We start from the raw sequence: 23,689 nt of genomic DNA, 5'->3' as shown, positions 1-23,689 counted from the left end.
AAGTCGCAGTAGACACATAAACAATTCAGAATCATTACTATCTGGGGGACTCTGGTAGTTGACTGATACCAGACAGGACTTCCATTTACATGAAAACTGTTTAATTCCTTTGAAAGATCTGAAGCAACTATGAAAAATAGTACCATTCATTTTAGATGAAGTGCATGTTATCCTGTGTTATTTTTTTCATTTCTGTAATAAAAAATTTTTACATGATAGTTATAGAATGGTATGCATAAGATAATTCATTATATTAAAATGTGTGTGTGTATGTATATTTTAAGATTTTATTTATTTACTTGGAGAGAGAGAGAGAGAACACAAGCAGGGGGAGGGACAGGGAGAGGGAGAAAGCAGACTCCCCACGGAGCTGGGAGCCCAATGTAGGACTTGATCTCAGGATGCTGGGATCAACACATGAGTTGAAGACAGACACTTAACCAACTAAACCATCCAGGTACCTTATATTGTTAATGCATAGAAAAATAGGTTAGAATATATGTCAAGCTGCTAACCAGTTATTTCCTAGGAATGGGATTATGAGGATATTTGACCTCCTTTGCTATACATTTCTTACAGACATTAATTACATACAGACATCTAACTTTTTTTTTCAAGTAGCACGTATTATTCTGTAAATAAGAAAAATAAGGGGGAAAAGTGATGAACTTCCTCCTATAAGTAACATCTTCAAAAATTAGTTTTAAATAATTTTGACTGGGCCTTTCCCTACTTTTCTTTCAAGAAATAGTTTAAAATATGTAAGCATACATTCTTAAGAATGGCTTCATAGCTAGGCTTTAAAAAGCACTTTCAAGATTCTTGTTGAAAAATAAAGTTCAAATGTGTATTTAAGGGGAAAGTTTAGGAGTATGTATCAGTTTAAAGGCATGTTTTGACATTTCTTTTTCTTGCCAACTATAATTTTCTCAGAGAGAATAAAGAAAAGTCAGTACATGTCTAGAATGTTGATAATTTAAGGACTGAATCTTCCCAAGGTTTCAGCTGAGAATACATGGCAAGCCTTTCTCCAAAAGGATAATGTTGTCAGAGGTTTTATTGTCAACCCAGTTTCACTCCAAAGCTCTGATTTTGTCTTTTCCAAGGTCTATACAAATTTAAGAGTCTCATGCCCTACCGACTGAGCTAGCCAGGCAACTTCTATTTAAGATTAAAATAAAGTTTAAATGTTATGGTCATCGGAAATTTCCACCATCTGGTAGCATTTGAAAGTCTTTCTGAATGTTCTTTATTCAACAAATATTGCTGAGCATCCTGCCTTCTAGGAGGGTGTTTGGGGGTTTTTTGGGTAAATTTTTTGTTTGTTTCTATCCTAAATGGTATATCTCATAAACAGAAGGGGAAGGAAAAACTGGTCCTGACCCACCAATTGATTTCTCAACCCAATGGTATGTAATTTACAATTTCCTAAATGTCACTCTTTACTTATGGCAAGGTTTCCCAAAGGTGGTCACAAATCTGTATTGCAAGTCCCCGAGGGGTTTTTAAAATGTAAATTCCTGGGGTCTCACCTCAAATCAACCAAATCAAAATCTCCAAAAACTTAAACTGTCTCAGGTGAACAGCCTGCACGCTGGGGTCTGAGAATCACGGTCAGGAGGGGGTGGAGGCGTGAGGGTGCAGGGACCGCACCAGGTGACGGGTGCTATGGGGCAGAGGTTCCCCGTGGGTTGTAGTGTGCTGGAGGCAGCAGGACTGCATCCCAGACAAGAAAAATGCTTTGTATTCAGTCTGAGCAGGCTTTGACAGCAGTGAAAAAAGGAAGGACGTCTCAGAAGGATTCGGAGCAGCCAAGTCCTGAGCATGCGTGGTGGGTTAAAAAGAAGTGTGGCTCAAGGATATGGAGTTCCGGAGGGCCGGACGATGGGGGCCGAGGTTAAGGTCACAGCCAGTGGTGGCTGTGTGCGTTCATGCATCGATGCCAGGAACTACGGACAGTGGACAGTCACTGACCATTTTTAAGTGGAAGTGACACAATCAGGACTTGATTTACAAAAAGGGAGTGGGGGTGATTGACGCAGGGTGAGACTAGAAGCTGGAGAAGGGTTGGGGAACTACAGTGGAGGGAAGAGTTAGTGAGGTTGTAAGATAGGGCCTGAAGGTGGGAAAATTGAGAATTCAGCTTTAAGACGAGTTTCAAAAATAGTGTGGCAGTGCTTTGTGATCAATTATATATGGTGGGTAATATGAAGTGGATGAGTAGGGGATATCCAGTGTGGCCAACAGGACAGTTTTTTAAAAGTATCTTTTATTTTGTAAATTTTTATTAACATATAATGTGTTGTTAATGGGGCATCTTTTTAATTGGGAAGGCAGTTTTTTAAAAGTATCTTTTATTTTGTAAATTTTTATTAACATATAATGTGTTGTTAATGGGGCATCTTTTTAATTGTGAAGGGGCATCTTTTTAATCGGCTCTGTCCCATAACCATTCTCTCTACTTTCATTTGCTATCTTTCTCGAAACTCCTGGATGATGTATATCTTCAAAAACCATATTCAAGCATGCTGCATTCATGGCTGTGGATCCTTCCTTTAGGGCAGATGAAGATTACCAGTGATTTGTGGTTAAGAAGTCGGATGAGCTTCTTCACAGAGATAATACATTTAATTACACCTGAAGTGACAAGTGCTTGACTTGTCATGGGCTCTTGATAAACATTAATCATTATTTTCACTCTATTCATTATATTTTACAGATACTTTCTACTCATACGTATATTGTTACATCTAATGATAAATACTAGGCAACTAAATGATATGTAGTGTGAGAAAGGATATTTACTTATGGCATCTGTGTGATAGAACAAGATGTTACAGCAACACCATTAAATACCATGGAGCCGCCACAAAGAATAAACAGGGGGGTGCCTGGGTGGCTCAGTGGGTTAAAGCCTCTGCCTTCGGCTCAGGTCATGATCCCAGGGTCCTGGGATTGAGCCCCGCATGGGGCTCTCTGCTCATTAGGGAGCCTGCTTCCACCTCTCTCTCTGCCTACCTCTATGCCTACTTGTGATCTCTGTCTGTCAAATAAATAAATAAAATCTTAAAAAAAAAAAGAATAAACAGGGTTTATGTGTGGGGGTATAAAAAGTTTTTCATGAGATATTGCTCTGTGAAATAAACATAGCATGAGGTAATATGTAGAATGCGATCATGTGGTAATAGCAAATACTTACTTTCAGTGCGTGCATCTGAACTGTTCCAATACACAGATCTCATTTAATCCTCCCAACTACCCTTTGAAGTTAAGTACTATTACCATCCCCACTTTATTAATGATGACAGCTAATCAAGTCCAGACATTTAAGATCAATAGCCAATACATGAAAGGAAATCAGACTCTCTGCTTCTAGAATATATGCTAGTTACCACCTCACTGGTAATAGCATTAATTACCTCTAATCAACGTGATAATAATTGTGTGCATGTAAATGTGTGTATAAAAAATCTACATGTCACACTCAAGTGACCTCAAGGAAGAGGTGTGGGTTTGGTGACGGAGATAGCCAGACTCTCCCCATTTATTGATGTACTTCTTTTTAGTATCCATGTAATACATGTGTAATAAAAAGTGTAATACTAAAATGAAGGTTAACCTGCATAACGTACCTCCTTTAAATACAGCCACAAAATATTATTAAAGAAAAAAAAAATTCGAGAGCAGAAAGTCTTTCCTCTCCTGTTAAAGTCTGTAAAACACTGTGTTACTCTTAACAGTTTCTGGCATCTTTACAGACTTGCTGTGGTATCTCACAGTGTTGTGGATGAGTACACTCTCGAGGGAACTGGGCAGTTATTTCACCTTCAAAGAAACCTTTATCTCTGAGTCCCAAGATCCTGCAAAATTTCTTTCCTTTCTTCTATATAACCTACTTCCAGTTGACAGCTGTCAAGCCAGTCCTGCCCCAACACTTCTCACACTGCCCTTGACATGCTATATTCAAATGACTCAGTCACTCATTCGTGTCCCTCATTAGGTCTTCCCAAAGGCAGAAATCATGTATTGTTCATCTGTAAACTCCAAGAAGAAGCATGCTGCCTGGCATAGGAGGGGTCGTCAAAAAATGTGTGGAGACATAAGCGAGGAGGATTAACCGCTTCTAGAGTTTCTTATCCAAAGTAATCATTTGGGCTCCAATGCCCATCTTGTGAGGGAGAATACACCAATTAGTATTAGAGTTAATGTTAGAGTAATATCACAAAATAATTGCCACATTTCCCAAGTGTCTGCCTCTGCCAGTCACATTAGAAGGTTTAGAATCATTTTTCTTCTTTCTCTGAAAACAACTAAAGTACCTGGAGAGGTGAACATTTTTTGAATATTTTCTTTAAAGATGCATAATGACAGTCTCATTGAGTGACAAGACAGGAACACAATAGTCTACGTAAGAGAAAACTAGAATATTAGAGCTCATTATTCCTCAGTTGTGAAGATAAATTCTTTCATTAAAAAAAAAAATCATCATAGGAGGAAAAGAAAATGAGGTATCATTTAAAGCTTAAACTCCTGATATCTTGAAAATTGTTACTGCTCCAAAAACCACCGATCAGGAGGCAAACGTGTACATTTTTATTCTTATTGACTAATGTGAACTCTACAAGTAAGATTTCAGAATCAATGGAGACTCTGACATCAGGGTGATTTATGTGGGAATCCCAACAGCTGAACGAAGAAAGATTATGACCAACATAATGTCAAACACAATCTGTGTGCGGTCTCGGGAATAAAAGCATGTGGTTGACACTTGAAAAATAAATAATCTTGACCACAGACTGCTCAACAATCGACACTTGAAACATGTCCGCAGGCGGCAAAGGAAAGGACTCCAGAATAAATAGCCAAAACTACTCCGTTTCAAGCTGAGAGGAATGCGCTCCTTTATTCTAAGGATCCTTCTTCCTTGTTCCTCCTTGTGAGTGCTACACAGTAGCAGCTTTGCCTCTGCTCCATTGCTTCCAGCACAGATCATGAAAGGGGTCCCAAGAGTCTTCTATCCTTTTGTGTTTGGGTGTTGAAAAAACACAGCTGTTCCACAAGTCATGGGTGCTAGTCTCTTTTTAGGCACTTCTGAAATGCCTGACATTGGGGAAGTCAGCCTCTTTGGTTCTTGACTTTCTGGTCTACCACATGGGGATAATCCAGGTGGGTCTGTGTGAAGTCGTATCACCAAGCTCTCAGGTCCGTGCACATTCTTCTTGCCCTTCTTGGAGACTGGTGTTTTCCTTGTCAATAGGACAGTAGTTGGCAGCGATTTCTCTCATTTAGCATTCACACAACCTGTTCATGCTTACTTCCTGCATTCGTTATTAAAACTAAGGATAAACCCTAAACCAAGATGATAAAAATGTGGACATTATGATTTTTCATATGACTTCTTACATTTAGATAAAACGTACTTGGTAACATCCAGGACTCCTAAGGTAGCACCCTGTTTAATCATTCAAACACGTGCTCTGTTTTAATTTATAGAGAATCAAAGACTAATTTTTTTTTAAAAAGTAAAATTAAAAAATAAAGCCATGGGGTGCCTAGGTGGTTCAGTAGGTTGAGTGTCTGACTCTTGATTTCAGCTCAGGTCATGATCTCAGGGTCGTGGGATTGAGCCCTGCATCAGGCTCTGTGCTCAGTGGTGAGTCTCCTTAGGGTTTTCTCTTTCCCTTTCCCTCTGTCCCTCCCCCAGTCTGTGCACGCACTCTCTTTTGCTCAAAAATAAATAAAATAAAATAAAGCCATATCGCCTCCTAAGGTGTCTCCATACATCCTGAGTTGGGATTGAGGAACAGTCATGGCTGAGATTTGTAATCTTAGTGATTACAGGGTAGCTCAGAGAGGAGGTTGGTAATAGAATTGGGCAGTTAAATAAATGGCTAATATAGGGAAGCTTAAAAGCCAATTCAAGACCATTAGTGTTCAGATAAATACAGTGTCACTTAAGAAGCTGCTGAGCATCTCTAATCTAACCGCTGAAGAGAAACCAGAGCAGACAGAGCTGTCCAGAGGAAGGGCAATGCCTCTCTGCAAACTTTAGGTGGGAGACTAACATTGGTTGTCAGAGAAGGACCTCAAAAATTTAAGTGAGCTAAAAGGTACACATTTTGTTCTTAAAATGTACACACTTTGTTGTTTTAGCATTCTGTAAACACATTTCATGTGTTTCATGCATTTTTTTTTTGTAACTAGAGCTCTGTTCTATCTTTTTTTTCATATTAAAAAATAGTAAGTAGCCCTGGTCAGCCTGCTCTCTCTAGGTATTCATTCATTCATTCATTCATTTATTACATATTTATTGAGCACCTATAAGGGGCTAAGCACCATGCTTTGCGCAGGCTGTACCAATGGAGACACAGCCCTCATCTTTGAAGAGCTTCTGGTCTAGTAGTTGAAGCAGAAAGTAATTACCTTATTGCACTGTTGTTTTGACAGCAATAATAATGCTAACTAAACATACTGTTATTCTAAGTACTTCATATATATTAACTTATTTATTCTTCATAACAGCCCTAAGAGATAGGTGTTCTCATGAGGTAACTGGGTCTTGACAGGTGATATATCTCCTAAGACAAAGCCAGGACCAGACACCAGGCAGTCTGGCTTCCCAGGCATATAGCTTCCATGCATGAAGCAATTCTAATTGCTTGAATTGTACTACCTGGTTTTGCTACTTACTGATGTTACAAATTATATCTATCTCCTTGCCTATTCTTCCCAATTTAAGATTATCATAATCTTTCCCTCAATACTACCACACCATCGTTCACAGCCACAAGCATCACTATTTGATCTGAAAGTTCCTCCTTTCTTCCTTTCCCCTGAATAGTAACTTTAAAAGACTATCCATTATCTTTAACTCTTTAGCTCCCATTGACATCAAAACTTATTGGTCATTGGCTTCATCTTCCAAAGCATCTGGAAATCCTCTCTCCAGGTTGACTGGTGCCCTATTCTTTGCTCAATCCAACTGCTTATTGAGTATCTGTGTTCTTTTTTCTCCCCTCAGAATAGAGTGCTGTGGATCATACCAGTCTTCCTGAATTCCTTTTTTCTCTTCCTTCTGTAACACCACTCTCCTCTGGTTATTTTCTCATCTTTCCCCTGTCCCTTAATTGTGGATGTTTCCTTTGAAAGGACAAAATAAGAAAGTGGCCATTAAGTGCTCAGCACATGCCCTCCACATAGTGAGGGCCAGTTCGTGCTGGTTAGTCATTATTCTTATTAGCAGCTGGACTTTGAGACACTGATGGGAGTTCACCAGGTAGAGCATGAGGGGCGTGGAGTGCAAGGATATCCTGAGCAGAAGCAGCAGCACAGAGCTTCACATATCTGGGGACTGCAGAACATTTGGCATGTTTGGGAGCTGCTCAGGGTGAGGAAGTGGAGTTAGGAGAAAAACAGAAAGCAGTGGCCAGGTCCCATCGGACTTGGTGTGCCAAGCTAAGGGGTTGGAATCTTAGCCTAGAAGTCATCACGTGAGAAGTGTAGTCGGGTTTTTTGTTTTTTTAATAGAGAGAAAAAGAGAGAACCTGCACATGCGTATGAGTTGGGGAGGGACAGAATCAGAGGGAGAGAGAGAATCTTAAGCAGGCTCTGTGCTGGGTGAGGAGCTCCATCTCACTACCCTGAGATCATGACCTGAGCTGAAATCAAGAGTCAGTTACTTACTTTCCTGAGCCACCCAGGTGCCCCAAAGTGTGCTCAGTTTTAAGAAGCGGAGGGCAGTGATAAAATGAGTGTTTAGGGGACCTGGGGGATGGATAGGCTGGGGGTAGGCACACTGGAAGCAGGGCAACTGGTTCACAGGGACTCCAGGAATCTAGGCAAAAGAAGCTGGATGGATGAGCGGTCAGCAGTTCAGACAGGAAAGAGAGTAAGGATATGGTATTTGAAGATATAAAGGAGGCAGAATTAGGGATTTGGGGTGGGGAGTGAGAAAAAGGAGTCTAGCACCAGTAGAATTGCTTACCAAGATTAGGAACACAGGAAAAAAACCAGGTTAGAGCAAGAACCACCTGCCCTACTTTGCTTTGATTTCTTTCAGAAGTTAAGTCACTAGACCCATGGTAACATACTTCCCCTTTACTGTTTAAAAATAAAAGAAGATTCCATACATAAGCAAATGATAGGGTTTTCCATAATTATGACACAAGGGTTTGATGGAGTTTCCCTCTTCACAGAAATGTCAAGGGATGATGCAGTGTTTTGAACAAGGTAATGAAGCTCTCCTCGGAGAATTAATCAAACACCTTCTCCTGCTGGCAGTTTATTTGTCCCCTCAGTACCGTTGAACTGGATCCAGTAACACTGGTATTTAGACATACTGACATTTAAAGAACTTCAAAATACGCATCCTGGACCAGTGTTAGTTAAAACATGGTAGTTAGATTCATTAGGAAGACTGAGATCCTCTGGAAAGTGAGTTTAAAACATTCTGTGTCTCTTTCAACCCTGAGGCATAGTGTAGACAGCATTTCATCAGTTCACTGAGCCACACACCATGCACTCTCGACCTGCAAGGAGTAAAGTGAACACCTGCCCTATTTATAATCGTGTCTTGTAAGATATCCCCTTGCAGCAGTGAGGACATGAAGAACCCTCCCTGGCTTTGGCTTTTTCAAGCTTTCCCTGGCAATCAGTGTGGTCTTGAAAGCTATCCCTCTAAAGAGGTGTGATTCTAGAGGGAAAGCAGGAGGAGAAAACGAAGAAGAAGGAGGAGGTGGAGGAGGAAGGGGAGGAGAAGGAGAAAAGAATGAGCTTCTTGTTGGCATTTTGAGCCCAGAGCTTTGACTCTGTGGCATACTTCCTGGGAGTGTGACAGACTGTTGGTGAAACACCCTCAAGGAAATTGAAGCTGAGATATACTGCAGTCTGAGGAGGTGTAAAAAGAGAGCTCTTTTTCTCTCACAATGCCTATATTCTGACTATTCAGACTTTTTAAAAGAGTACCCGCTAATAAAGCTCTACCAACTATTTAGTTTCTTTTCATAAGACTGTGTTTCAACTTGGCAACTGCTGATCTGTACTGTGACTCGGCTCGTTCCAAACTGTGCAATTGAGAGATTGTCACAGCCTAAGGGGGCATGTGATAATGCACATCAATTTGTGAGCTGCCAACTCGCATGACTCAGGCTTCTCAGCTCTTTGTGTGGAGGAGACCTGGCCTTTCCAGAACGGAAGCCACACTGGATGTTCCTTTGAAAGCTCCCATTACATGGGGAGCCTGGTCTTATAGTTCGCCATGCTGAATCTGTTTGCTCCTGTAGCGTGTGTCCCGGAAGGTACACAGAGAACCTGGCCACAGGGTAAGGAGCCCTAATTCCAGGAGAACTGCTTCTGGATGGTGACAGGTTTTATAAAGAAGCAAATGAACAAGATTGACATTTTTACGGTGACCAATGAACCGGTAGATCAACAGTGTCCGAAAATAGTACATACATTCCGAATTTTTTTCTTATTTTTTCCTTCTAATACCATAAATGGAGATGATATTGTCCATTTAATAACAGAAATTTTGAAGTGTGTGTTTTCCACAACAGACCAGATACATATGCCTTGTCTGGACTTGGTGAATAAATCATCATGCCTGTGTTAAGTTCATTGTATTTTACAGACTCTGGCCTCTCCTTACATCATGGGATGTGAAGGTCAAGGCTTTGAAATTCTGTCTTCAGCCAAGCTATAGCTGTTTCTGGCAAATAATTTACAATATCAGATGCTAACAATTACATTTATTAAAAGATCTTTTCTAATTACTCAAGCTCTTATGTTTTTATTGTTTTTACTTTAACACCTCTTTTAATAATTTTAACCTCACAAAAATCTCTAAGTCTAGTATGTGAGAAGTCACTTTTCAGATTTATGTGATTTTTAGCACTAAAATGGAATTCATCTGTGACTGAGATCCTGAGGTTTCTACAAAGATTTAGTGATCTACTTCCAGGGTTTTAGTGATAATAAATCAGCAACAGTTACCCTTTGATGTCTACAAGATAGTATTACCCAGCCAGCACCCACTTTCCTATGTGGAAGAGATGAGAGTCAGGCATTTGGTGTTACCATGAACAAGACAGAACAAACACAAGATGGCATTCACCCATAAGGATTTGAAAAGACAGCCCGAATCTGATCCTTTAAGAAGTGGGCAAATTGCTAAATGATGAGGAAAAAAATCAATGTTGCTCCTTGTCCAGCTGAAGTACCAGAAGACACTACTGTGCTTTCCTAATGATCCTTAGAATTCAAATTTGTAACAGGTGAACCTGAATAGTTTATGTACAGAGTTTACGCCTAAAGCCTGTAACTGTCAGCATTTTAATTAATCTAGGATTTGGGGGGGCTATATGTATATAGAAGTATATAGATTATATCGTCTAGTCAAGTTCTCTATTAGGATACCTCCTACTATCTTTAAGTAGAACAGCATAGAATCAGAAGGCAGCCTAACGGTTAGAGTCATGGTCCCTCCTGTCCACTTAGCCCAGTGCTTACCAGCTATGTGACCCTGAGCAAATTATCTAACCACTCACAAAGGATGACACTAAGGCATCATAAAACCTTGCTCAGAGTTTGTGTGTCTGTGTGTGAAACGATATAATTCAAGCAAAAGACTTAATACACCAAAGATGATGCTTGTGTCACCTGAGCCGAAGGCAGAGGCTTAACCCACTGAGCCACGCGGGTGGCCCTCAATATCACAATCTTAATGTCTTAGAACCACCCTAGCCAACGACATGCCTGCAAATTTAGACCCCATGAATGTAAGAGCTTATTCTTGGGTGGACTGGCCCTGTATCCTGGCCAGTTCCCTGTGCTCACTTTCTTGGGGGCCACAAGGTCATTCTTCAGTATAAATTATACAAAATGGTTAGCTGGTCTCCTAAAGAGCTCTGGAGCCTCTGCCTTTTCTGGTAGCAGCGGTGAATGTTTTCATGTGCCTAGCGGGAGAGATTCAAGTGGCTGCTTGCCAAGTGTGCGGGTGTGCACTGGAACAAAGCTCTCCATGCCTTTCCTGCTGCGAGTAGTGCACCGTGTCAACAGTTTTCAGAAGACTAAGGGAGTTCACAGCAGCATAGCAGCAAGGTCCTTTAGAGCTACTGACCATAACCGGTTGAATCAAATGTACTCCTATTGCTAATGAACTCCCTTCGGACTCGAGCTCATTTGCCTGATTTTAATACATGCCCCTGACCTCAGCCTACTGTGGAGTGGCTCCCTGTTTACAGCTGGGCTGCTGGGGACTGGGGCCAACCAAGTTCACAAATAGGTAGACAGGACCAGGAAGAGGAGATCGGGAGGGTCCTCCCAAAGATCAAACCTGGGAAGTCTCACTTCTCTGGACCTTACTACACAGATTTAGTGAATGACTCACTCATTCATATCTACAAATGCTCTTATTGTTACCCTCTCCCACGCATGAGTTTGTTAATTATGAATTAAGCCTGTAATTTTGTACTACCCCCTCCTGAAACTGTTATAATTTCAAAAAATGGTATGAAGTAACTTTTTTTTACCATAAAATGGCTTAAATTTAACTGAAAATCTGAATAACATGATGGAACAAAAGCACACTATTTTAATATTAGCTATTCTATTTTTATTTTTTTAAGATTTATTTATTTTAGAGAGGGCGAGGGGCAAAGTGAAAGAATCTTAGCAGACTCCCTGTGAGTGTGTAGCCAGACGTGGGGCTCGATCTCACGACTCAGCAATCATAACTTGAGCTGAAACTAAGATTCAGAACCTTAACCAAATTGAGCCAACCAGTGCCCCAGTGTTAGTTATTTTAGAAAGAGGCAATGTTTAAAACCAGTTGAAAGGGCCCAAAAGTGTACTGATTGTTTGGCAACTCCAATAATGTGCTTCATTTTGCATATTCCCATAGTTTCCTTGTTATATAATAAATAATATTTAATGATTTATTTGCAACTGACAGCTCTCAAATCTGTATATTAATATTTAATAGATATTTATTCTAATAACCTTTAGTTATTCTACTTTATATACCTGATTTATTGGAAATATGTGTGAAATTGTACTGCACAGTGATTTACCCTTTTACCCTCTCCTCTTTTTCTTCTGGGTCTCATGCATCCTACTGCTTTCAGTTGTCACCATCAGGTGTGCAACTGTGCATTTAACACAAATCCCTAGCTCTAGTCAGTTCCATAATAATGGAGGCCTATTACCCGGTTTCACTGGCATGAACCCATAGCTAACTTGAACTTGACCTGTTTAAATAACTTTTCCCCTTCTTCCAATCTCCTTTCCCTTGGCTGGTCCCCTCGCCTAACCTCTTACAGTGAATGGTACCTTCCCTTCTGTGAACCTGTCCAGCACACACACAGGTTTTCAGAAACATACATTGTAAAATCCCCTCCTCCTTCCTGCCTGCATGAGATCCAAGTCAGAGTGCGTATTTGTAGCAGTGCGCTGCTTCCTTGCCAGTCTCAAAATCTCACTCTACAATTTCGGTTCTATTCGTGTTCACTTACATGGCTACCTAATTAATAACTTCCCAATACAGCTCTGACTGTTGCACTCTCTCACTCAAACACTTCCAAGTGCTCCCTACCTAATACATTTGGAACTCCTTATCACATTCTACTGCTCATGAGGCCCACTTTTCTCTTCTTTAGCTAGGTTTTAAAGTGCTTTTGTATAGCTCATGTTCGGTCCTTACAAAAGTTCTGAGAGAGGTAGAAAATTTAGGCGATAATATGCTCATGTTTCAGTGAGGAAAACAGACTGAAGAAGAAAAGTGGATTGGTTAAGATTCCTTGGCTAGAAAATAGCAAAGTGGATCTACAACCCAGGTCCAAGAGCCAATTCAAGGACTTGAGCACTCAACCTTCCTCAGAAAGGCAATCTGGCCCAACTGGATTGTCTGCTTCTCTGAGACCCGTGCCTTCCCTCAAGTATTCACTCATGTAATCCTGGAATACTTTGTTCTGTTCTCCATTTACCTGAATCCTTCCCTGCTGTTCAAGTTCCTCTGCTTCTCCTCTGACACACAGAGTGATCATGCACTTGTGTTTAATCCCAACTTCCTTCTTAGTTTCCCTTTTACTGTTTCAAATTATGACTGAAATGAAATGATTCTCATTTAACCTTTTATGCACTTAGTTTTTTTCCTCCCAAATAGACTGTATGCATTGTGAGGTTCTGGCCTATGTCTTAAATGTCTCTGTAGCCTCTACCTATCATCTCATTACTCTTTGTAAACACACAACAAATATTTGCTCTGTATGATATGTGGGATTCAATTTTTTTTAGATGGCAGAATATTTCATATATTATTTTATGTTATTGTTGTTTTCCAAGTGTAGAATATCTACAACATTATATCTAGAATCCTAGCCATGGGGAACACCTGGTATAATCTTTACCATCCAGTGTACTCCAGCAATACCTTTCATGCACTGAACATCCATTGGCATTCACTAAATCCTCAGCGTCACCAGCTATTTCAAATAGTCTGCTAATGGCTGCAATGAATTAATATTCTAAGCAGCTAGAGACTCATTTTCCTGTACCTTGATTTTTAGTATTGTTCTAACTCAAGCACACTAAATCAGAATGTAACTTTGTTTTGTCCAGCTATTACTTTAATTGAATTTGGCCGTTCCTTCCAATGACTGGCCTAGCTTTACTTAATTGGGAGCTTACCCTAATGTAAATAACGGTATTCAAACAGAAAAAAGGATGATGACCAGGTTTTTCAGCTCAGCACAAATGAATAAAACATATTTCGCCCACACACCATAGCACGATGTATTTTCCTAGTATTAGAAATGTGTTTTTCTCCTCTAAAGTAGTCCTGCTGTGAGAGAGCTTTTCTGATGTCCGTAAGCTTCTGAACGGCACTCAGTTGAGTTACATTTACCATAGAGCTCACCGTGCTGCCTCTTACATGTCCCTGGCTCATATCTAGAATGGTAATTTGTTCAGGGTGGTCAAGGAAGCCAGCCACTTCAGCTAAAACCCCTGTGGGTTGCTGCCACAAAAGCAGAAAATGGATTCAGCTCGAACGTTCCTTAATTACCTTCCACAGATTGACAGTGAAGATTAGTGAAATATGTTTAGCCCTGACTTTATACTCTTCCCGGCAAAGAGAGGCCATAACCATTACTGAAGTACTGAGGATTGGAGATAGTAATGGAGGATGTCCAGAGCCGCCCAAAATGACAGCATTGTTCTTACATTAGGGTGTAGCTCATGTGGCAGTCTTTTCCAAACACAATGAAGGCTTTAGCTGTTTCTTTCTTTTTTTTTTTTTTTTTTAAGATTTTATTTATTTATTTGACAGAGAGAAATCACAAGTAGATGGAGAGGCAGGCAGAGAGAGAGAGAGAGAGGGAAGCAGGCTCCCTGCTAAGCAGAGAGCCCGATGCGGGACTCGATCCCAGGACCCTGAGATCATGACCTGAGCCAAAGGCAGTGGCTTAACCCACTGAGCCACCCAGGCGCCCCGGCTTTAGCTGTTTCTTAAAGATTCTAAACAGATTTGGCCAGGTGTATTTCTGCTCTTTGAGCCCCTTTCTACTCTCACACCCCTGACAGTCTGCACAGAGAAAACTCTTGGTCCCGGGTGAGATCTTCTGATACTGGGGCCTTGGAAGAGTCACTTGTGGTCTAGGTTTTGATCTTCTCCTATGTAAGCACAGAAACATCATCCCATTGCTTCACTGAGGAATAATATAGCTTTGGAGAATCAATTCACTTTTTTAAAATTCCAATTGCTCTGAGTTACAAAGTCACAAAGAATTTATTTCTTACTAGTCAGGGAATGGACAGATGATTTGTCATCTGATATAACCATTATCACAGAAACAGACCCAGCAATCAGAGCAAAGAGTGCTACACCAGGAGGAATATTTCATCCAGATTACGTAATAGGCTTGAACATCTTCCCTACTCCAATTACATAACTTTTAGTGACTGAAAGGTAGGCCACCCTCAGAAACCATACATTTCCCCTCCCTATCAGTGTGGACCTATATTTATTCTTTTCTAGATGCTATGACAATTGTCATTAGGTATTGCTTATATTTTAATCTCCTTGATGAGTGTCAGGAGTCATTAAAGCCTACTGATGAAGCACATCAAATCTGAGTGTAATAGACCAAAATTTAGGACATATATCCAACACTTTACATCTGTATGATCTTAAGCACTTTTCTTAGACTAAATCCAGTTTTCCCATTTGCTGAGGAGAGGAGATACCTACCTACTCCATAGCATGGTTTTGAGACTTAATTGGGTAATTCATGTAAAGTTCCTGGTACCTATAAGTGTTCAGAAGGGACAACTGTTTGTATGTTTCAGTAATTTGCACATGTATGAAATTTGACTTTTTCCTTATAAACCAGCATTCTTCCTCTCTCGATGATGAAAGTTCTTTATGGCTAGCAATATTGTTTAAATTTATAAACTATGTATGTGACAAGCAAAACACACTTATAAGATATCAACTTCTAAAATGACTAAAACATAGGTAAAATTAGTATCCCCATTTTACTGATGAAGTATTAGAGACATGAGTAAAATCTGACCAGACAGCTAGTAAGATGAAGTATTCCAACAGAGATGACCACAAAGCAAACTCCTCTTAAATAAGCTTTGGGTTTCATTTTAAAAACTGACTGAAATATTTACATGTTGAAAAAAAATCCCTCAAATAGACTTGTTAAAAATTTTGAACAGGCAAAAAAAATTAAGATAATGACTTAGCTTATTGCATGTGAGATATTACCAATTTATAATGCTTTACAGCACTTAGACACTGAAATGTGCTTGATTCTTAGATTCTTTCTAGCACTTTCTTTACTGGAATTTCTACCCTTGTAGTGACTACCTTCCTCTTCATCATTTCGTATTGTCTCCTTAGCATTCATGAAATACACTGTTTTTTAAAATAAGAGAATTGAGTAGAATATGCCCATATTATAAATCATATGAGGATTAATTTGCATTTCCTCTAAAGCAATTTTATCTTCTCCAGTGATTTTATTATTATCAACAGAGATAGTATGCAACAATGTCTCTAGTGTACGACTATGTTCATTCTAATCTCCAAACCCATATCTCCAATTTCCTACTCCATGTCCAGCACTTTGAAAGCATGCAGGCCATTGAAACTAACATGTTCTAAATGAAGTCATTGTTTCATCCCTAAACGTATTCTTCCCCATTCTCCTTAGCACGGTGAACTGGACCACTGTGAACTCAACTGCCCTAGCTAGAAGCCCAAACATTATTCTTCAGACTTTCCTGTCCAATCAATCACCATGTCATGCCTAATGTAGGATATCAGTGAAAGTTGAGTGACTCAATAAAAAACAAAGATTCCAAACCAAAGTGCTTTGACCTAATGCCGGGAGATTAATGGCTTATAGAAGCAAATACGCACCGTAGAGACATTTTGATTCATGGAAGACGAGAAAAAACATTTTTGTTTCCTTATTTCTCTTCATGATATTTGTGCAGAGAAGTATATGGTAGATGGATTAAGATGACTTTCAACAGTGAAACAGAAAGACCTCTTGCCAAGTTCTGGCAATTAAGGTCAACTATAGTATGTTGGGGAGTACATAATGGATGTGGGAGATTCTTCTTGGCTAAAGGACACCAACTCTCTTACTTGAAGAGACTTTCTGGCTTTGAAAGTCAGGTAAGTGGTAAGGATAAAGATTAGTCAGATGAAACAAATAGAGTGTTTTCTGTTGTCTCTGTCTTTTGTACTTTTGCATTTATTTTCTTTTCTTAAGGCACAAGCTATTTCTTTTTTCTTTTCTTTTTTTTAAGGTTTTATTTTTTTAAGTAATCTCAGCACCCAATGTGGGGCTTTAACTCACAACCCCAAGATCGAGTCACAGGCTGTTCTGACTGAGCCAACCAGGAGCTCTTTCAGGCGCAAACTATTTTTTGAGCTGAGAAGATTAGCACCATTATACTCCCTTCTATTCTGAAAGTGGGATTATTTTATGGTAATTGAGTTTCCCACAGGAAGAGTGGTCTAGAATAAACCCACCTCCTTTTGGGAGCAGGGAGCTGCCTGTTGGATTTCATTTTCCACACATTTTTTTAAAAAATTCATTTTCCACACATTTATTATTTTTCTAGTTATTAGTTTAACAGTCTTGTCAGATGGGTTTCTTTGTTAACCAAGTTCAAATACTGAGATTAACATTGTAAAATATAAGCTTTTAAAAGCAAAACAAATTAAACAAAAAGGAAATAAATCAATTACAATTGCTTCTATTCTTCCTCATGAAATTGGAAAAATTTAATCACGTAATGGTAAATGGCATTGTAAAAGAAAACTGTACGGAGGAAAAAAACATAAGTGTGACTTTTGCCTTTTAAAAATATTGAATCAAGACAGACAAACTGATGCAGCCAACTTTGAAACTTAATACACTATAAAACCAAATATAAAATGCACATGCCTGCTATAATTCTTTTATACTCTCATTTATCTGTTACAAGTTGTGCCTGATGGTCTGCCTGTAGAATAGGCAGAATAATTTTCAAATAAATTAGTACTTACCATCGTCTTTGTCAGGGATGATCTTAATCTGAGCTGCTGGGAACTCCGATCCAATCCTCCCACCCATGGGCATGCTCAGAAGGACATGGAATGTTTCCTCTTCTTCATACAAGGAGTCGTCAATAACAATGATGCGACACATTTTCTCGCGCTCATCTCTGTCAAAGCGGATAACACTGGTGTGGTCCTCCGGCCTGGATATGTAATCTGAATAGGACAGCACTGATGTGGGCACAGTTCCACCTGCCGTGCCTGGGGGTAGAGAATCCAAATGATGTTTATGTAGAACATGCAACATCTTTGTGGTCAATTTGTATATCTGAACCTCTCTGGCAATTGCAATAGTGCCTACATACTGTTGTAGCATCATGAGGCACCTTCATAGTGGTTTCAAACATACAAAGAATATTACATTTCAAGTGTTTTCTTCTCTACTTCCTGCCACTGGTCTTTCAGAAGAACACAATATTACAAAATAATAGCTCCTTGTATTCCTGTGCTTACTGGGTGCAGGCAAAGTGCCAAGTGCTTTCCATGCATTACCTGCTTAATCCTCTCAACAGTCTATTGGGGGTTACACACTGGAGGTTTACAGAGGTTAAACTACCTGCTCTGGGACCCAGGGCCCAAGGTGGGCCCTAAAGTCTGTGTTTCTGACCACAATTCTTTACTGCCTTTCAATTCATATAAATACATTAATGGGAATTTTCACGAATGTCTGCTCAGATATCAACTGCCAATATGACCTCGTCTTTTACATTCTTAGAAAATCTACCTGTTTCTTAGAAAGATATTTGGTCTATTAATGAATATTATATATTAATTTTAATTTGATGTTACATAAAATCACCTTTTAGAGGAGGCTTACCCAGTGAGCAAAAGAAATATCTTGAAATTCAGAGGAGGTTTACCCAATGAGTAAAAGAAATATTTTGAAATTCAGAGTTTCAAACTACTTTGAAATTAGTTTCTTTTCCTTAGATATGAATTTCTTTGCCCCACCCCCACCCCTTAAAAAAAAAATATAACCCTCTTCTACATGATTTGGTTTGGGTGAGGAAAGGAAACTTCAATTTCTTGCAGTCCAAACCGCTTTGAGTATTAGAATAAGTAACCACACAAATCACGTATGTTTTGGTAACAGTAATGCTTCTAGGCCCTCTTATCTCTAGTAATTGCTTTTTTTCCTCCTCAGAGATACAATAGTGAAGGAAGACTTCTGGATAAGTGCTTTTTTGTATTTTATGAAAACTGTAATAATAAAGCATACCCTTCAAGGCGTAATTTTATGGTTCCAACATGTCAAAGAGTCTTATATACACATCTTGGGGGGACAGTTTAGTTCTTTGGTAAATCGAGCTACCTTGTTGTGTGTAACAGACCACCATCAGCTCCTGGCTCACGTCTCCACTTCTCCGGATGGGAATGAACAGCTCACCGACATCTTCTTCAACAGAGTATTCGGACTGGGGAATATATACAGTTGACTCTAAGGAGAAAACACAATCACAGCTACTATTATTTTTGTCTGAGTTTCTAATAATCCTACGCAAAGTAAAATTGCTCTAACAATGAACTTTCCCCCCTTGCATATTCTTTTAGAATAACGCAGTGTGACGGGAAGGAGGAGAAGAGGGGAGCAACGGTAGGTCTAAAGCATGCAGGCTCTGGGCCAGAGAATTCTTGACCTGGCGATAAAGCCCAACATTGCTTTTATCTCTAGTAACTGGTTTTTTCTCAATCAGTGCTGCTGACATGCAACTTTGTTCTCTTGACACAGGTCACCACCTCCCAGTGGTGTAGTCAAATTTTAGAGGCTGAAGAGATGTCGAAGTCACCTTGTCCCACCTTGTACTTTACAGATGAAGAAACTCAGGTGCAGAGAGTTGAACTTAACTTGCCAAGGCCTCTTACTGGTTGAGTCAAAATAAAAATTCAGACCTTGTAAAATCTGTTCTTCTACTCTTTACCTCAAATGTGTTCCTTTTGAATGATTAATGCTTAAAAACACAGTAATACATTGTTCAACATTTGATTTTTTTTTGTTTGCTTGTTTTTTTTTTAAACTGCAGTTCCTTTAGAATTTGTAAATCTATTAGTCAGCTATAAGGAACATATCTGTGGCTTCCTTCCTTCCCTAGAAAAATAACAATAACAACGTAGTATACAACATTATATTTATACAGTAATTCTCTGATTCATTTTTAAGGTAGTTGAAAAGCTTGCTAAATAATAAAAACAGGATAATTAAATTGGTGAAAAATATAGCTCGGTGTAAAACTGGGTTTTTAGGGAAACATTCAGTTCAGTAAGTTGACATGATAACCCCCAAACAGATACTTTGGTGACTAGGAGTCTGTTTCACTGACAGTCTCACATACGCATAGAAAATGCTTCACAGTTATTTTTAAAACAGTAAGCCACACTGCTTTTGATGATTATAAAAGACTGTTGGAATAAGACATAGGCGCTTGGGGTACATGTTCCATCCTCTCCACCCTGCCCTGTGCCCCAGGAGCTGATGAATGTGAACTACATCAAAGGTTTCCCTTGTGCTCTGGCTTCCCAATGGGTCAGCCAAAGGGGAGCACAGGCAGGAGGTCAAGAGGAGAATGAGGTCTGCGCCACTCATTCCTCTGGCTCCTTCCAGGTTCAGGACTGACCGTACCCTTTCCCCCAAATAACAGTCATGGTGCCCACTGGCCTTTCTAGTTCACTCTCTGGGCTCAGCTAATTTCTTCCCTTGCCTCAGGTCTAGGGGTAGTAATGGTCCGTACTCTTACTAGCCTTTAACTTACTAGCCTTTACCATGCCTGGTGGTTTCCCAATCTTTGCGCTCACCTTTGTAAACAGTTATATTATTGCATTCTTTTAAAATTACTTAATTTAAGTTTAAATTATTACACTAAAAAAATCAAGTATGTCATTTGTTTTCTTCTGAGATTCTGACTGATAGATCAACATAAAAAATGGTACCATCAAAAAAAAAAGGGTGGTTATAAGATTTTACAACTAATTATTCATTTGTCAAACATTGATTGGGTGACTTGTACTTGCCAGACATGTCTACTAGGCAGAGGGGATATGGAAGTGAACAAAATCCCTGGTTTTAGGCAGTTTTCATTCTAGTTGGGATGGGGAAGAGGAACAAAATAAACAAATATACAAGAATATATGGTATATCAGGAAGTAACAAGTTATATGAAGAGAGTAGAGTGTGCTGAAGGGAATGGGGGAGGGGTGACTAGGGCAGGGTATATATCCTGGTGGGCCTGTGTTACATAGTAACGTATCAATCACATCTGAGCTGAGATTGTAAGGTGGTAACCAGATGCCCTCTGTGAATAACTTAGAGAAGAGAATTCCAGGAAAAGGGATGAACAAGTGAAAAGGGCTTCAGACCAAGTAGTGCCAGGTGTGTATAAGGAATGGCCAGGGGGCCAAATAGCCTGAATAAACTGAGTAAGGAAGAGAGGGCAAGACATGGGACCAGAGAAGTGGTTGTTGGGTGGATGGTGGGAAGATCAGGTGGCACTTTCAGGATCACTGGGAGGACTCTGTGTTTAAGTCAGAGTAAAATATTGTGTAAATAATCAAAGATTACCCAATGGAATGAAAACACAGCGGCTATTCAAACTTTGCGGTAGCAAAGGAGTCAGTCACCATCACTTGTCTTTGGCAGAGGCTCAAAGGCAGGCTGAGGAGTCGGAGGAGCTGGAAAGCTTTATAGGAAGAAGGGGAAGGCTGCCGGTGTGCCCAGACTCTAGAAGCTGTTGGTACAGGGAAGCTGTGGGCAGGCTGACTAGAAGTGAGGCATCCTATGTGACTAGTTACAGGATCACATCTGGTTTCTTTGGTTGATCTTAACTTGAAAAAGAGGAGAAAAAATAGGGAAGCTGTCAGTTATTGATCAAATTTCGACCATTTGGGGCTGATTGCTTCAGAGGCCATGGTGTCGTTTCCCAGTTGCTGTCATTTGTGAGTCAGAGTTGTATTTTAATATGTGGTCTGTCCATTGTCTGTGTGTATGTCCATCCATCTCTCAATATAAAAGCATGAGAAGTCATTGAATATGGGGGGTCCTGTAACCTGACATATTGAGATGACAGTTGAGATGACAAACTGAGATGTCAAATTAGTCAGTTGGGCATCTAATCCTGGGTTTCAGTGGACAGGTCCAGATGGGAAAGATAAAAGTGGGAGTTACTGGCTTGTTGATTTATGTGAGGTCTGAGTCAGAATTAAATCATTTAGGGAGGGATTATAGATAAACAGGACAATGGATCCAGGAACTAGCCGCAGGGCATTTAGAGGTCAGGGAGATAAGGAAGCAGGAGCAAAGAAGGCTGAGAGGGGTCCCAGCAATGAGAACAACTAAGGGAGGTGTGGATTCTGGGGGCCAAGTGCAGAAAGTGTTTTAAGAAATACCGACTGATGAAATGTTTCAAATGCTGCTGACAAGTCAAGAAAGTTGAGAATCAATCATTAGATTTGGCAAAGGGAAGTCACTGGTTATCTTTATATGAACTGTTTCAGAGGAGTAGAGAGGACAAAAGCCTGAAAGAATAAGTGGGAGGAGATAAATTTTGAAGACAAGAGGCATAGACACTTCAAAAAATCTGCTGACAATAGAGTGACATCTACAGAAATATCTTGTTTGTTTTCAAGATGAGTTTTTGTAAGGGCAAAATTACTCCTACTATTATGAAGTAGGATTTTACCAAACATAAAATACCAAACATAGAAATTATTGTAACATTTTATTAGCAAAAAATACACAAAGTGCCACAAAATATTCAAGTCAAGTATTCAATGAGTTCCAATGAGTTTCTTTATTAACTAACAGAAATTAAGAATGGTATGACTTAGGTTTTGGCAGTCCTCAGGTCATTTACTCCAATGGCATTGGTATAACTATTACACAAAGTTTTGTTTCTCTCTTAAAGTTTGCTATGGACCAAATGCGTCCCTCAAAATTTATACATGGAAGCCCTAACCCTCAGAGTGATGATATTTGGAGGTGGGGACTGTTGAGAAGGAACTAGGTTAAGATGAGGTCATGGGAGTGGGACCCTCATTTTGGGATTAGTATTCTTAAAAGAATATGATCTATCTGTCGGCCTGTCTCAGAGTTGATTATATATAGTAGTTATTCTATACTTCTAATCTATACTGACCAACTTTTAAAAATAAGTTATTCATAGAAGTCCCACGTAAGGCATTATAACTTCATCCCTTGAGTACCTGAGTTCCTCCTACATGCTATGGCCCATGTGGGTTTGATTAAACAAGCCAGCACTGGTTAGTAGAGCCAGGAGGTTTGAAGAAGGAATAAAGATGAAAGCTAGGTGTCTCGAACCCACTCCTACACTTGATCTGACAGTGGGTGAAGAGGTCCAGCACCATGTTTAAGTCTTCTGCTGACCGAACTTTGGGCAGAAATAGGTGGTTTATGGGAGAAACAGGAAAAGGAGAGAGGGAGAAAAGCTTCCCTAGTAGATTTTTCTAGTTAACGTCATTTTTCAACCTCACTTCTTATGTATAGTTGAAACTCAATGCAGACTGCCCCAAGCAAGCATGGCTTTTTCAGTGTAACTACCACCCCCACTGGCATTTGTGTAGCATCCTTAAAAATTATTAGCTAATACCAAAAAAAATTATTACCTAATTCGAGTGGGGTTCTTACTATTTGTGAAGCCCTTATTCTAAATGCTTTCCATGTGTTGGCTGTTTTTCTCCCAGCAACAAGGCTTTCACATAAGAACTATTATGGCTGTCATTTTACCTCTGAGGACATGAGGCACACAGAGGTCATGGAACCAGCGGAAGGTTAGGCTGGTAGTGGCAATGCCCATATTTGAGCCCAAGAAGCCTGTCTCAAAGACCAAACCCATAACCGCTATGGTCTACTGCTAAAGGAAGAACATTCCGGGTAGCAGGCAGCAGCACTCACGCCAGAGACAAACAGAAGGCTCAACTGAGATTATAAAAGACATAATGACTGCTAAAACAGAGCCGGCAGAGACGGCAGAGGCAGAACAAAGGAAGCTAAAAACAAGTATCTTGAGAACTCCTTTATAGATCCAATGTATTCATAGAAGTCTATATATAAATTTATACATA

The 23,689-nt window shown here is 39.7% G+C and overlaps 1 protein-coding gene across 2 annotated transcripts in view; it reads right to left on the bottom strand.

Annotated features, from left to right (window-relative positions):
• The window catches only part of FREM2 (FRAS1 related extracellular matrix 2), a 162,769-nt gene that overhangs the window by 52,522 nt on the left and 86,558 nt on the right, over window positions 1-23,689 (bottom strand). For both annotated transcript variants that reach the window (XM_059378217.1, XM_059378216.1), the window contains exons 5-6: window positions 18,930-19,055; window positions 17,567-17,818 (exon numbers count right to left, since the gene is read on the bottom strand). In XM_059378217.1, coding sequence (XP_059234200.1) covers window positions 17,567-17,818; window positions 18,930-19,055 — 378 coding nt within the window. The remainder of the gene's footprint in view (window positions 1-17,566; window positions 17,819-18,929; window positions 19,056-23,689) is intronic.

This window comes from Mustela nigripes, chromosome 15, assembly GCF_022355385.1.
Source record: "Mustela nigripes isolate SB6536 chromosome 15, MUSNIG.SB6536, whole genome shotgun sequence".
NCBI lineage: Eukaryota > Metazoa > Chordata > Mammalia > Carnivora > Mustelidae > Mustela > Mustela nigripes.
This window is presented reverse-complemented; position numbering and strand designations above follow the sequence as displayed.